This window comes from Heterodontus francisci, chromosome 14, assembly GCF_036365525.1.
Source record: "Heterodontus francisci isolate sHetFra1 chromosome 14, sHetFra1.hap1, whole genome shotgun sequence".
Lineage (NCBI taxonomy): Eukaryota > Metazoa > Chordata > Chondrichthyes > Heterodontiformes > Heterodontidae > Heterodontus > Heterodontus francisci.
This window is the reverse complement of record NC_090384.1, coordinates 104,411,641-104,427,754: the sequence shown is the minus strand read 5'-3', so window position 1 is coordinate 104,427,754 and position 16,114 is coordinate 104,411,641. Positions and strand designations below refer to the sequence as shown.

At 47.9% G+C, this 16,114-nt stretch overlaps 1 protein-coding gene across 2 annotated transcripts in view; it reads right to left on the bottom strand.

The window, feature by feature from the left end:
- Nucleotides 1-16,114, bottom strand: part of si:ch211-266k8.4 (TBC1 domain family member 10B) — a 155,144-nt gene that overhangs the window by 42,402 nt on the left and 96,628 nt on the right. Inside the window, exon 10 of one of the 2 annotated variants that reach the window (XR_010976401.1) lies at nucleotides 14,197-14,319. Coding sequence is in view for 1 of the 2 variants with exons in the window: in XM_068046951.1 (XP_067903052.1) it covers nucleotides 14,204-14,319 (116 nt within the window). In the remaining variant the exon portion in view is untranslated. The remainder of the gene's footprint in view (nucleotides 1-14,196; nucleotides 14,320-16,114) is intronic. The other variant, XM_068046951.1, reaches the window with a different exon arrangement.

Sequence of the window (16,114 nt, the reverse complement as noted above, 5' to 3'; positions counted from 1 at the left end):
TGATTCATGTGGACATCCAGGCCCCCCTGATTACCAACATTTCCCAGTCTCTCACCATCCAAAAAATATTCTGCTTTTTTATTTTTCATATCAAAATGGATAACTTCTCGCTTCACCACATTGTAATCCATCTGCCATGTCCTTGCTCGCTCACCCAACCTGTCTATATCCTTCTACAGCCAGTGCTGGTGCTAGCTCTCCCCCTGGATTTAACTGTTCCAAACCCATTTCCCTGCAACCTGCCTTTTCATATATTTATCTGTTTCCCTTTCAAATGGGGTGTTCAATGTGGATATGGAAACACAACAGCAACATTATCCAAGTAGGAGCTATTTTGACAGCTTATACTGTCGATTGGAGCTTAGCCAGCTGGGAACGCACATCAGGTTTTAAGGAGTGTCTTAAAGAAATAGAGTTAGTGAGGCAGAAGGGTTTAGGGAGGAAATTCCAGGGCGTCCGGTGTAGATTGCTGAAGGCACGACCACCAATGGAAGGGTGAAGGAAGGGGAGATTCACAAGAGTCAACATTTAGAAGACCTTAAAGAGTTCTGGTGGGGAGGAGGTTGCGAAGGTTCAGTAGACTAGGCCTATATTTCCTAGAGTTTAGAAGAATGAGACATGATCTCACTGAAACATTTAGGACAGGGATAAAGGAGAAATTTCTTCACTCAAAAGGCTGGGAATCTTTGGAATTCTCTATCCCAGAGAGCTGTGGATGCGCAGTCATTGAATATATTCGAGACAGAGGTTGATAGATTTTTGGGTACTAAGAGAATTAAGGGGTAGGAGGATAGTGCGGGAAAGTGGAGGTGAGGTAGAAGATCAGCCATGATCTTGTTGAATGGCCGAGCAGCCTTCAAGGGCCAAATAGACTACTCCAGCTTCTATTTTTAATATTCTAGAAACAGGGAGTGTGAGGTTGGTGGTGGGGTGAGGGCCAAGAAGTGATTTAAACAGAAGGAGTAGAACTTTAATTTGGAGGATCCAGGAGCCAGTGTAAGTCAACAAAGGCAGGAATGATGAGTGAGTGAGTTTTGAGATATCCTAACAGTGAATTTACTGGGTATATTTAATATACAGTGATCCTCGGGCATCAGTGCATTAACAGTTACATTTCAGGAAAGGTATAAAGCTATAGAATAGAGGGCGGCACAGTGGCGCAGTGGTTAGCACCGCAGCCTCACAGCTCCAGCGACCCGGGTTCAATTCCAGGTACTGCCTGTGTGGAGTTTGCAAGTTCTCCCTGTGTCTGCGTGGGTTTCCTCCGGGTGCTCCGGTTTCCTCCCACATGCCAAAGACTTGCAGGTTGATAGGTAAATTGGCCATTAGAAATTGCTCCTAGTATAGGTAGGTGGTAGGGAAAATATAGGGACAGGTGGGGATGTGGTAGGAATATGGGATTAGTGTAGGATTAGTATAAATGGGTGGTTGATGGTCGGCACAGACTTGGTGGGCCGAAGGGCCTGTTTCAGTGCTGTATCTCTAAAAAAAAGACTGATCAATTACCAAAGAATTCTGAACCTTAATACTACACCTGCATTCTTAGTCACTGTTTACAAATTAGCGGATAGGTTACTTACTTATTGTGCTAATCATCACTGACTACAGGAAATGAGACTACCTCCACCCTCTCTCCCACACACAAGGGAACATATTGGCCCAGATTTTGATCAAGTGAGGCATCTGACACGTGCCCCATTAAATAGACAGTTTACTCATACTTCAACACAAATTCTTTTTGACTTATAACTTGCTGGGAATGTGAGCCGATAACAGCTTGGTGAGAGCAACAGGACATCTGGGATCTCAACGAATGACGGGTCCAACACACCTGAACCAAGGAGAGTTAAGGATTGAGAAAGAAGCAGAGGAGTGACGGAGAAGTAAATCAGGTGAATTAGAGTCAAATCAGGTCCAGAAAGAGAAAGTGAGAGAGGGCAAGAAAGATTGGATTAAGAGGGAGAGAGGGAAGAAACAGAATGGAAACGTAAGAAAAAATGTTAAAATGTATAATTTTAAAAATCTCTCGCAACAATTTACTGCCTGTAGGCCGGAGACTGAACAGTTTAAATTGTTCCCTCTCTGGGCTGGAGAGGTTGAGTGGAATTGCAGGAACATAAATCACCTCATTAAAAGAGTCCTTAAGCTGTGAAGTTCCAGCCGTAACTTCCTGTGGTGAATTTAATGGGTAATTAATGCAGCAACTTCATTAAACTCAGGGGTGAGGCTGAGGGAGAGCTGTCATTTTGCCAAAGATAACAGAGAAGCGTCACAAATTGTCCAGCAAGTTGTGTTGGTTCACAACACATGGGGATTCTTTTCTGCGCCACAAGTTGCTGGACCATTTACACCACTCTGCCATCAGGCTCACGGAAATGGGAGGTCAGTGCAGCATCACTCCCCTCCGTGCAGCACGCAAGCCCTGTACAGCATGCCCTCTCCTCATACAGCACACCCTCTCCTCATACAGCACACCCCTACCAGTGCAGCACTCTCTCCCCATGCAGCACTTCCTCTTGCGCAGAACTCCATCCTGGTGCAGCACACCCCTGCCCCTACAGCACTCTCTCCCCCTGCAAAACTCCCTCCCCATGCAGCGTATCCCTGCCCCTACAGCACTCTCTCCCCCTGCAAAACTCCCTCCCCATGCAGCGTATCCCTGCCCCTACAGCACTCTCTCCTCCTGCAAAACACACTCTCTGTGCAGTGCACCCCTGCCCCTACAGCACTCTCTCCCCGTGCAAAACTCACTCCCCATGCACCGCATCCCTGCCACTACAGCACTCTCTCCCCCGTGCAAAACTCACTCCCCATGCAGCGTATCCCTGCCCCTACAGCACTCTCTCCCCCGTGCAAAACTCACTCCCCATGCAGCGTATCCCTGCCACTACAGCACTCTCTCCCCCGTGCAAAACTCACTCCCCATGCAGCGTATCCCTGCCCCTACAGCACTCTCTCCCCGTGCAAAACTCACTCCCCATGCAGCGTATCCCTGCCCCTACAGCACTCTCTCCCCCTGCAAAACACACTCTCCGTGCAGTGCACCCCTGCCCCTACAGCACTCTCTCCCCGTGCAAAACTCACTCCCCATGCAGCGTATCCCTGCCTCTACAGCACTCTCTCCCCCGTGCAAAACTCACTCCCCATGCAGCGCAGCCCTGCCACTACAGCACTCTCTCCCCATGCAAAAACTCCCACCCGGGGAACGCACCCCTGCCCCTACAGCACTCTCTCCCATGCAGCAGTTCCCCAGCGCAGTACTGGAGCATCTGATTGAATTATGAGCTCACGTCCTGGCGAGAGGTTTCAACTCACAACATGTTCTTCCACGTGAGCCAGAAATCATAGAATGATGCGGCACAGAAGAAGGCTATTCGCCCATTGTACCCGTGCTGACTCTTTGAAAGAACTATCTAGATAGTTCCACTTTCCACTTCTCTTTCCCTCAAAGCCCAAATTTTTCTTTTTGAAGTATTTATCCAATTCCCTTTTCACCCACCTTTGATCCACTGCATTCCAGATCACAACAACTTGCTGCTTAAAAAAGCATTCTCATCTCCTCCTCTGGCTCTTTTGCCAAACACCTTAAATCTGTGTCCTCTGGTTACTGACCCTTCTGCCAGTGGAAACAGTTTCTCACTCTCTACTCTATAAAAACCCCTCATAATTTTGAACACCTCTATTAAATCTCTCTTGAACACTCTCTGCTCTAAGGAGAACAACCCCAGCTTCTCCAGTCTCTCCACATAACTGAAATCCCTCATCCCTGGTACCATTCTAGTAAATCTCCTCCGCACCCTCTACAACACCATGATATCCTTCCTAAAGTGCGGTGCCCAGAATACTCCAGCTCAGGCCTAACCGGTGATTTCTACTTCTTGGTACTATGAACGTAGATCCCTGCTGTGTAATAATTGTTTGCAATTGTCTGTAAATTTCTCTGTATGCTGACTTCCAAATAAATGTTATCAATGTGATGGTAATAGTAGATTTTAAAAGGAATGAGCCTTTAGCCTTGTTGCAGCATTCCCATTTCTGAATCAGAACATGGGAAACAGTCTGCCTGCCCCATTCCTTCATCACATTAAAGTACCTTGACTGAATCGCCCATTAATCTCCTCCGCTCTGACGAAAACAGACCCTGTTTCTCAGCTGGATCTCCTAAACTCATTTCAAAGGTCCACAGTTTACAGTTTCCAGGTATGTCTCCTGAGCTTGTTTAAGTAGTCTGTTTTATCTTATCCACTTTTCAATCCTCAAGAATCCTGCACAGGTTTCAGTGAATTTAGAAATATGCCAGTAAAAACTTTCAGTAATTTCCTTTCGGGCTCATCTGGTCTTTGTGCGATAGTGTAAAGCGAGTCGGTGGCCCATTTTATGAGCAAATTTTTCCTGGCCCGTGGTGGCAGGCTGGGAGCTGGGGGGTTGGGGCCAGTAAAATAGCGGGGTCAGGATGGCTCCTCGACGCATTCCCACCACTGGGGAGGTTTCTCAGTGACACGCTGGGAGCCTGCCACACGGAGGCAGGCAGTCAATTTAAGCAATTAAGTCCCCTATTAGGGGCACTTTTTCAGGGCCACTGGCATTTTGGGGAATACTGCTGATCCGGTCCCGCTGCCAGTGAGTGCAGGCTTCAGAGTCCAAAAGGCTGTGGCAAGATCCAGCCCTACATCTCTCCTGATTTTTATTTCCATTATCCGTTTCACAGTATTGCAACAAAGTTCGGCTGGAATTTTATGGTGGCCAGACGGGAGCCGTCCACCGACCGAAAAGTCAGTGGCGATCCCGCCTCCGCTGGGCATGGGGATCCAGACCGGATTTTACAGTCCCAAGGCCATTAATTGGTCTTGGGTGGGACTTCCACCTCATTGTGGCAGGACGTCCTGCCTAATGGAGCTGCTGGCCAATCCACGAGCCGGCAGCTCATAGTCCCAGCAGCGCCACCGGGAGCAGTGGCCATTGCTGGGACTGCAACCTGACTGAAGAATGAAGGTGACAGGGCAAACCGGAAAACGGGTACGTCTTAGGGGCCTTGCTGGGGGCAATCAGTCGGGCCCTGGCAAGGCAAGGGGGGGAATCGGCTGGGGGGGGTGCGGGGGACATATTGTGTGTTGGGGATGGTTAGGGCTTCGGGGTCCATCAGACATAGGGTGCCCAATCAGGAGGGACCCCCCCAGCCCATCAGAAGGCCACCTACTGTTATCAGGCAGCTTTTCTGAGGCCTAGCCCACCTGCTATGTGTAAAATCCCCTTGGCGGTGGGCAGAGGCCCTTAAGTGGCTGTTAATTGGCCAATTAAGGGCCTTGATTGGCCTGGGACAGGGAGGTCGTTTCTTGTCGTCGCTGTCCCACGTAAATTGACGGCGGAGGTGGAAGTGGGTCAGGAAGGGCCACCCAAGCCTCCCACTCTATTTTATGCCCCCCCCCCCCCCCCGCCCGCCCTCCCTCTGCCACCCCTCCCCTCCACCACCAGCCCATTCTTTTGGGGGGGCATAAAATTCCGGCCTTAAAATCTACCCAACAAATTGAAGTCATCTGGGCGAACTACCTGTGGGTACTTTAAGAACATCCAACTTTTTTATAACAATATCCTTCGTCACTGTCCAGCCCCCCCCCACAACAACAACAGCTTGCATTTATATAGTGCCTTTAATGTTGTAACATGTCCCAAGACATTTCACAAATCTTTTAAAACTGAAGCGAATGTTTCGGAGACTTCAGGGAATGCTACATCAACATACAACTTGTGCTACACCTGACCAAGGAGTGCCTGACACCATCAACAAGTGCTGGGGATCGAGGATGACATATAAAATGGGTTCTTTTTCTGATACTACCATACCCCATTTTGATGCATGGCCCAGAATCAAAAAAACTGCATTTATATAGTGCCTTTAACTTGGTACAACGTCCCAAAATGTTTCACAGGAGCAGTAGCAAACAAAATTTGACACAGACCCACATAAAGAGATACTAGGACAGATGACCAAAAGCTCAACAAAGAGGTAAGTTGAAGGAATGGCTTCAAGCAGGAGAGAGAGGTTAAGAGGCAGAGAGGTTTAGGCAGGGAATTCCAGAGTTTAGAGCCCAGGCAGCTGAAGGCACGGCCACCAATAGTGGAGCGATTAAAAACAAGGATGTGTAAGAGGCCAGAAATGGAAGAGTGATGAAATGAATGATGAGATATTGTGAAGAATGTGCAGGGCTATGAGGAGAAGGCAGGGGGAATGGAACTGAGGGAATTGCTCTTTCAGAGAGCCGGTGTGGACACGATGGGCCGAATGGCCTCCTTCTGCATTGTAACGATTCTGTGATTTCGAGGGGTTGTAGGGCTGGAGGAGGTTACAGAAATTCGAGGGGGTTGCCAAGGCCATGCATTATCCTCTTGTTGTTTTGGGAAATGGCAACATTCCCTCCCCTTTTCGGTAATTGTATCAATCTGCAAAGTCAAAGTCACTATAATCATACAGCGATAATTCTTGTACAGACAAATAACTTATTAGATAGGTGTGTGCATTACACATCTAAACTTCAGGTAGGGCTTGGTATGAGAGCTACCAAGCAACAATACAAGACACTCCAAACTGGCACTTTTACAGAAAGAACTTGCATTTATATTGTGCCCATCACACTCGAAAGAGCTTCCAATTCATGAAGCACATTGACCTGGCAGTGAATCAAGAATCAATTGCTTTTCGTCACAACGGTTAAGGGATAAATGTTGGTCAGGGCACTGGGGAAAAAAACCCTGCTCTTCTTTGATCCTTTACTTCCACCTGAGAGGGCAGACTGCACCTTGTTTAACATGTCCTCCAAAATATGGCACCTCTGACAGTGCAGCACTCCCTCTGCAACACACTGAACCACAGCTATAAATAACACATGAAAATTTGTCTTTGGGTCACAAGGTCCCTTGAAAATTGTTTGGTATCAGCAACAGAGGAGTTGAGGCAGGGCTCGAGATGGTGATGTTACGGAGGTGATGGAGATGAAATGAAATCGGAAGCTCATTTCCACATTAAATACAACAGCAAGGTTGCAAAAAGTCTGATTCAGCCTCAGACAATGACCAAGGAAAGGGATGGGGTCGATGGCTAGGGAACAAAGATTATGGTGGGAATAAAGAAAAAAGAACAAAGAACAGTACAGCACAGGAACAGGCCATTCGGCCCTCCAAGCCTGCGCCGATCTTGATGCCTGCCTAAACTAACACCTTCTGCACTTCCGGGGCCCATATCCCTCTATTCCCTTCCTGTTCATATATTTGTCAAGATGTCTCTTAAACGTCGCTATCGTATCTGCTTCCACCACCTCCCCTGGCAGCAAGTTCCAGGCACTCACCACCCTCTGTGTAAAAAACTTGCCTCGCACATCCCCTCTAAACTTTGCCCCTCTCACCTTAAACCTATGTCCCCCAGTAACTGACTCTTCCACCCTGGGAAAAAGCTTCAGACTATCCACTCTGTCCATGTCGCTCATAACTTTGTAAACCTCTATCATGTCGCCCCTCCACCTCCGCCGTTCCAGTGAAAACAATCCGAGCTTTTCCAACCTCTCCTCATAGCCAATGCCCTCCAGACCAGGCAACATCCTGGTAAACCTCCTCTGTACCCTCTCCAAAGCCTCCACGTCCTTCTGGTAGTGTGGCGACCAGAATTGCATGCAATATTCTAAGTGTGGCCTAACTAAGGTTCTGTACAGCTGCTGCATGACTTGCCAATTTTTATACTCTATGCCCCAACTGATGAAGGCAAGCATGCCGTATGCCTTCTTGACTACCTTATCCACCTGTGTTGCCACTTTCAGTGACCTGTGGACCTGTACGCCCAGATCTCTCTGCCTGTCAATACTCCTAAGGGTTCTGCCATTTACTGTATACCTCCCACCTGCATTAGACCTTCCAAAATGCATTACCTCACATTTGTCCGGATTAAACTCCATCTGCCATTTCTCTGCCCAAGTCTCCAACCGATCTATATCCTGCTGTATCCTCTGACAATCCTCATCATTATCCGCAACTCCACCAACCTTTATGTCGTCCGCAAACTTACTAATCAGACCAGCTAGATTTTCCTCCAAATCATTTATATATACTACAAACAGCAAAGGTCCCAGCACTGATCCCTGCGGAACACCACTAGTCACATCCCTCCATTCAGAAAAACACCCATCCACTGTTACCCTCTGTCTTCTGTGACCGAGCCAGTTCTGTATCCATCTTGCCAGCTCACCTCTGATCCCGTGTGACTTCACCTTTTGCACCAGTCTGCCATGCGGGGCCTTGTCAAAGGCTTTACTAAAGTCCATATAGACAGCATCCACCACCCTTCCCTCATCAATCATCTTCGTCACTTCCTCAAAAAACTCGATCAAATTAGTAAGACACGACCTCCCCTTCAGAAAACCATGCTGTCTCTTGCTAATAAGTTCGTTTGTTTCCAAATGGGAGTAAATCCTGTCCCGAAGAATCCTCTCTAATAGTTTCCCTACCACTGACGTAAGGCTCACCAGCTTATAATTTCCTGGATTATCCTTACCACCCTTCTTAAACAAAGGAACAACATTGGCTATTCTCCAGTCCTCTGGGACCTCACCTGTAGCCAATGAGGATGCAAAGATTTCTGTCAAGGCCCCAGCAATTTCTTCCCTTGCCTCCCTCAGTATTCTAGGGTAGATCCCATCAGGCCCTGGGGAATTATCTACCTTAATGCTTTGCAAGATGCCCAACACCTCCTCCTTTTTGATAATGAGATGACTGAGACTATCTGCACTCCCTTCCCTAGGCTCATCATCCACCAAGTCCTTCTCCTTGGTGAATACTGATGCAAAGTACTCATTTAGCACCTCACCCATTTCCTCTGGCTCCACGCATAGATTCCCATCTCTGTCCTTGAGTGGGCCAACCCTTTCCCTGGTTACCCTCTTGCTCTTTATATATGTATAAAAAGCCTTGGGACTTTCCTTAATCCTGTTTGCCAATGACTTCTCATAACCCCTTTTAGCCCTCCTAACTCCTTGCTTAAGTTCCTTCCTACTGTCTTTATATTCCTCAAGTGCTTCATCTGTTCCTAGCCTTCCAGCCCTTCCAAATGCTTCCTTTTTCTTTTTGACTAGGCTCACAATATCCCGTGTTATCCAAGCTTCCCGAAACTTGCCAAACTTGTCTTTCTTCCTCACAGGAACATGCTGGTCCTGGATTCTAATCAGCTGACGTTTGAAAGACTCCCACATGTCAGATGTTGATTTACCCTCAAACAGCCGCCCCCAATCTAAATTCTTCAGTTCCTGCCTAATATTGTTATAATTAGCCTTCCCCCAATTTAGCACCTTCACCCGAGGACTACTCTTATCCTTATCCACAAGTACCTTAAAACTTATGGAATTATGGTCACTGCTCCCGAAATGCTCCCCCACTGAAACTTCGACCACCTGGCCGGGCTCATTCCCCAATACCAGGTCCAGTACGGCCCCATCCCTAGTTGGACTATCTACATATTGTTTCAAGAAGCCCTCCTGGATGCTCCTTACAAATTCTGCCCCATCTAAGCCCCTAGCACTAAGTGAGTCCCAGTTAATATAGGGGAAGTTAAAATCACCCACCACTACAACCCTGTTACCTTTGCATCTTTCCAAAATCTGTCTACATATCTGCTCCTCTACCTCCCGCTGGCTGTTGGGAGGCCTGTAGAAAACCCCCAACATCGTGACTGCACCCTTCCTATTCCTGAGCTCCACCCATATTGCCTCGCTGCACGACCCCACCGAGGTGTCCTCCCGCAGTACAGCTGTGATATTCTCCTTAACCAGTAATGCAACTCCTCCACCCCTTTTACATCCCCCTCTATCCCGCCTGAAGCTTCTAAATCCTGGAACATTTAGCTGCCAATCCTGTCCTTCCCTCAACCAAGTCTCTGTAATAGCAACAACATCATATTTCCAAGTACTAATCCAAGCTCTAAGTTCATCTGCCTTACCTGTTATACTTCTCGCATTGAAACAAATGCACTTCAGACCACCAGTCCCGCTGTGCTCAGCAACATCTCCCTGCCTGCTCTTCCTCTTAGTCCTACTGGCCTTATTTACTATGTCCTCCTCATTTACTTCATTAGCTGTCCTACTGCTCTGGTTCCCACCCCCCTGCCACACTAGTTTAAACCCTCCCGAGTGACGCTAGCAAACCTTGCAGCCAGGATATTAGTGCCCTTCCAGTTTAGATGCAACCCTTCCTTCTTGTACAGGTCCCATCTGTCCCTGAAGAGAGCCCAATGGTCCAGATATCTGAAACCCTCCCTTCTACACCAGCTGCTCAGCCATGTGTTTAGCTGCACTATCTTCCTATTTCTAGCCTCACTGGCACGTGGCACAGGGAGTAATCCCGAGATTACAACCCTAGAGGTCCTGTTTTTTTAACTTACTACCTAACTCCCTAAACTCCCCCTGCAGGACCTCATCACTCTTCCTGCCTATGTCATTGGTACCGATGTGTACCACAACCTCTGGCTGTTCACCCTCCCCCTTCAGAATGCCCTCTGTCCGTTCAGAAACATCCTTGACCCTGGCACCAGGGAGGCAACATACCTTCCTGGAGTCTCTTTCACGTCCACAGAAGCGCCTATCTGTGCCCCTGACTAGAGAGTCCCCTATAACTATTGCTCTTCTGCGCTTTGTCCCTCCCTGCGGAACAACAGTGCCAGCCGTGGTGCCACTGCTCTGGCTGCTGCTGTTTTCCCTTGATAGGCCATCCCCCCCAATAGTATCCAAAACGGTATACTTGTTAGAGAGGGGGATAGCCACAGGGGATTCCTGCACTGACTGCCTGCCCCTTCTAGCGGTCACCCATCTATCTGCCTGCACTTTGAGTGTAACCACTTCTCTAAAACTCCTGTCTATGACGCTTTCCGCCACCTGCATGCTCCTAAGTGCATCCAGTTGCTGCTCCAACCGATCCATGCGGTCTGTGAGGAGCTGCAACTGGGTACACTTCCTGCAGATGTAGACGCCCGGAACGCTGGAAGCGTCACGGACTTCCCACATCTCACAGGTGAAGCACTTCACCCCTCTAACTGTCATTTCAACTGTCACTGGAAGACAATGACTTTGTTCTTTCCAATATTTAGTTGGAGGAAGTTTCTGCTTATCCAGTCCTGCTCCTGGGTGTCAGACAAGCAGTGTGACAAATCAAAGGCCGTGGAGGAGTCAAGAGAGGTGGTGATGAGGTAGAGTTGGGTGTTATCAGCATATGTGTGGAACCTGTCATGTTTTCAGATGATGTCGTCGAGGGGCAGCAAGTAGATGAGAAATAGGAGGGAGCCATCTAGTGCGGTTCCCCAATATTAGGACCACTGCTTTTCCTGATATATATTAATGTCCTTGACTTGGGTGTGCAGGGCACAGTTTCAAAATTTGTGGATGACACAAAACTTGGAAGTATTGTGAACTGTTTGGAGGATAGTGATAGTGATAAACTTCAAGACGACAGGCTGGAATGGGCGAACACATGGCAGATTAAATTTAATGCAATGGAGTGTGAAGTGATTCACTTTGGGAGGAAGAGAGAAGCAATATAAAATAAAAGATACAATTTTAAAGGGGATGCAGGAGCAGAGGGACCTGGGGTTATATGTGCACAAATCATTGAAGCTGGCAGGGGAGGTTGAGAAAGTGGCTAATAAGACATACGGGATCCTGAGCTTCATACATAGAGGTATCGAGTACAAAAGCAAGGAGGTTATGGTGAACTTTTATAAAACACTGGTTTGGCCTTAACTGGAGTATTGTGTCCCATTCTGGGCACCAAACTTTAGGAAGGATATGAAGGGATTAGAGAGGGCATGGTAAAGATTTACAAGAATGGCTCCAGGGACGAGGGACTACAGTTACCCTGATAGACTGGAGAAGCTGGAGCTCTTCTCCTTAGAGAAGTGAAAGTTGAGATGAGATTTGACAGAGATGTTAAAAACCATGAAGGGTCCAGACAGAGTAGACAGAGAGAAACTTCCCATTCGTGGAAGGGTCGAGAACTGGAGGACACTGATTTAAGATGATTGGCAAAAGAAACAAAGGTGACATGAGGATTTTTTTTTTTACGCAGCGAGTGGTTAGGATCTGGAATGCACTGCCTCAGAGTGTGGTGAAGGCAGATTCAATCGAGGCCTTCAAAAAGGAATTGAACAATTATCTGAAGATAAAAAAACTTGCAGGCCTCAGGGGGAAAGGTGGGATAGTGGGACAAGCTGAGTTGCTCTTGTAGAGAGCCAGCACAGACACGATGGACTGAATGGCCTCCTTCTGCACTGTAACCATTCTATGATTCTAAGGAAAGATCTTTGGGGACACCAGAGGTAACAGTGCAGAAGCAGGAAGGGAAGCCATTGCATTAAAGACACAGTCTCTGAGATTTCCCTGTTAAAGCATCTTCCCAGCTTTAAAAGCAATTATTATAACCATCCCATATCTTTTTAAACTAAATATCCATCCAGCTGCACAATTCACCACACGCCAGTCCCTGCCCCTCCCCTCCCAACACCCATTCTATAACTTGCTTTAGACTTTAATTGATGATATGGAATTGTGCCAGCAGCTCTCCACTATTCAGGTTTGTTTCACACACGTTTCCCTTATTCACATTGTTAGTACTACCTTTGAGAAACTCCAGCCAGTTAGTTAAGCGTTACCTCCCCTGCGTGACTCCTTGCTGACTCTGCTTTTGCAAGACCTGTTTCTTCCAACTGTTCAACTTCCAATTAAAACTGCTTCAATGATTTTCCCAGAACTGCTGCTAAACTTTGCTGACCTAAAAAAACTCACTTGCATTTATATAGCACCTTTCACAACCTCAAGACATCCCAAAGTGCTTCACACTCATTGAAGTAGTTTTTGAAGGGTAGTCGTGTTATAGCGTTGAAAATGAGGCAGTCAATTTGCACACCGCACGTTGTGATAAACTGCAATGTGATAATGCCGTTTCTTAGTGATGTTGACTGAGGGATGAATATTGGCCACAGGACACTGGGGAGAACTCCCCTGCTCTATTTTAAAATAGTGGTATTAAGAGTTCTACTTTCAAAGAATCAACCTATATTATTAAAACAGGGAATGTTCACCCACTAATATTTTCAACAACAATTGTTTGCCCATTATCAAAAACACAATTCTCTAATTTTAGCAACACTGCATGACAAATATTTCAACACTTCTGTAAAAGAATTCAGGATTTGAAAACAGATTATTGATTACGACAAAGCATATAATTATTAAAATTCATTTAGTCTATTTCCATTCATTTCCACTTTCATAAATGAGTGTGTTATGACCATACCCTGACAGTGAAATAATTCATGTTAAACTAGTGCTGTGCTCTTATTGTCTAGTTTTACTCGCATATTGTGCAGCCTGCAGCAGAATGAATGACTATCTGCCCTGCCAGAGGATCTAAAGCTTGTCAGCCGTGGCTCAGTGGGTTGCACGCTCTGAGTAAAAAGGTTATGGGATTGAGCCCACACTCCAGAATCTTGAACATGTAATCCAGGCTGACTCTTGCCATGCAGTATTGAGGGAGTGCTGCACTGTTGGAGGTACTGTTTTTTAGATCAGATGTTAAACTTGGAGCCTGCAGGAAGGAGATGCGTGCTGGGAAAGAAAGGAGCTGAGCAAGGGGGAGAGAGGGGAAAGATGGGTAAGGGGGATTAAATGTCAAAGACTAGGAGGAGTGGAGGGGAAGAGAGGCAAAGAGGAGTGGAGGAGGAGAGAGAGGGTGAGAGGGAGAAAGGTGGAGAGGGAAGGGAAGATCTATTGTTGTCATCTAATTCGTGGCGCTGATGAATGAATGAACAAGATTGCAACTGTCCCTACTCACATTCAGTGGGTAGAGAAGATCCCATCACACTCTTTCAAAGAAGAACAGTGGAGATCTCCCGGGCCTGGGCCAACACTTATCCCTCAAGCAACATCCATGATCTAGTCATAATCACATTGTTGCATGTGGGATCTTGCTGTGCAAATTGGTTTCTATGCATTACAACAGCAACCACACTTTAAAAAGTACTTCATCAACTGTAAAGCATTTTGGCTGTCCTAAGGTTGTGAAAGGTGCTATAGAGATGCAAGTACTTTTTTTGTGAAAGTGGTTAGAAGTGAATGGACAGAGTGGTTATTGTTCAGGAAGCCCAGATAAAGAACAGAAATGGTGAAACTTGACCTGGTACCTGAGGACAGCAGCTCTTCCTCCTCCTCTTCCAGCACGACATTCTGCATGCAGTCAAGCTCCCATTTGTGCACCTTGGTTTGCCACAGAGCTGGGACCAGGACATCATACTTGGAGCTTGGAGTGAAAACAAAATACAAGCAGGTGTGAAAGAGAAGCCAGAATGAGGCTCAGCGAAATTCAGCGTTTCTATTCGCACTTGGATAAGCTTTCATGTTCCCGAGGAATCTAGAACAAGGGAGCACAGTCTTAAAATTAGAGCCAGGCCCTTCAGGGTTGATGTCAGGAAACAAAGGGTAGTGGAAATCCAGAACTCTCTTTGCAAAAAGCTGTGGATGTTGGGAAACAATGCATTCCGGGGGTCAAGACTGAGATTGATAGGTTCGGTTGGGTAAGGGTATTGGGGGATATAGAGCAAAGGTGGAAAAAATAAGTTGATATGCAGAACAGCCATGATCTAACTAAATAGCAAAACGGACTTGAGGGGCTGAATGGCCTCCTCTTGTTCCTGTGTTCCTATCCTCCCCTCCCATCCACCTTCCTTTGCTCAACTGTTGGCCCCATTCTCTGAAACTCCCTCACCAACAGGCTTTGCCTCTCTCCTCCTTTAAAACCCTTCTTAAAATCTTTCTTTCTGACCAAGAGTTCACTCACATCTGCCAATCCTGCTGCCATAACTTTATCGGAAGTGCAACATAAACCCTAACAGACCAGCCCTGAACTCTCTGACCTTTAAGTTTTAATTAATTATTTTCCCTGCTGTTGTTCTAAAATGTCTCACAGTAAACAGCTGTATGTAACTGCACATGGTTGTCAAAGCTGAGTGGGGTTTAAATCAGACCTCATCATGCAACGTGGACCTATTTTCCAGACTGGAGATTTGGGGCTCCGGGGGAAAGGGGAGATGGGGAATGGGGGCTCCAGGGAGACAGGGAGAGAAGGAGATGGAGAATGGGGGCTCCGGGGAGAGAGGGAGAGAAGGAGATGGAGATTGGAGGCTCCGGAGGAGAGAGGGAGATGGGGAATGGAGGCTCCGTGGGAGAGAGGGAGATGGGGAATGGAGGCTCCGAGGGAGAGAGGGAGATTGGGGCTGCAGGGAGAGAGAGTGAGACTGGGGAATAGGGGTTCCAGGGGTAGATGGGAAACTGGGGAAAGGGGACTCCGGGGGAAGAGAGGGAGACTGTGGAATGGAGGCTCCAAGGGAGAGAGGGAGATGGGGATTGGGGGCTCCGAAAGAGAGAGGGAGCTGGGGAATGGAGGCTCCGGGGGAGAGAGGGAGAAGGAGAATGGAGGCTCTGGGAGAGAGAGGGAGATGGGGGCTGCGGGGATGGAGAGGGAGCTGGGGATGGGGACTCCGGAGAGTGATGGGAAACTGGGGAATGGGGGCGCCGGGGAGAGAGGGAATATGTGGAATGGAGGCTCCGGGGAGAGAGGGAGATGGGGAATGGAGGATCCGGGGGAGAGAGGGAGATGGGGAATGGAGGCTCCGGGGGAGAGAGGGAGATGGGGAATGGAGGCTCCGGGGGAGAGAGGGAGAGGGAGATGGGGAATGGAGGCTCCGGGGGAGAGAGGGAGAGGGAGATGGGGAATGGGGGCTCCAGGGAGAGAGGGAGAGAAGGAGATGGAGAATGGAGGCTCCGGGGAGAGAGGGAGAGAAGGAGATGGAGAATGGAGGCTCCGGAGGAGAGAGGGAGATGGGGAATGGAGGCTCCGAGGGAGAGAGGGAGATGGGGGCTGCGGGGATAGAGAGTGAGACTGGGGAATGGGGGTTCCAGGGGGAGATGGGAAACTGGGGAAAGGGGACTCCGGGGGAAGAGAGGGAGACTGTGGAATGGAGGCTCCAGTGTAGAGAGGGAGGTGGGGAATGGGGGCTGTTGTAGGTGGAGCTGGGAGAAGCAGGAATGCTTCCATC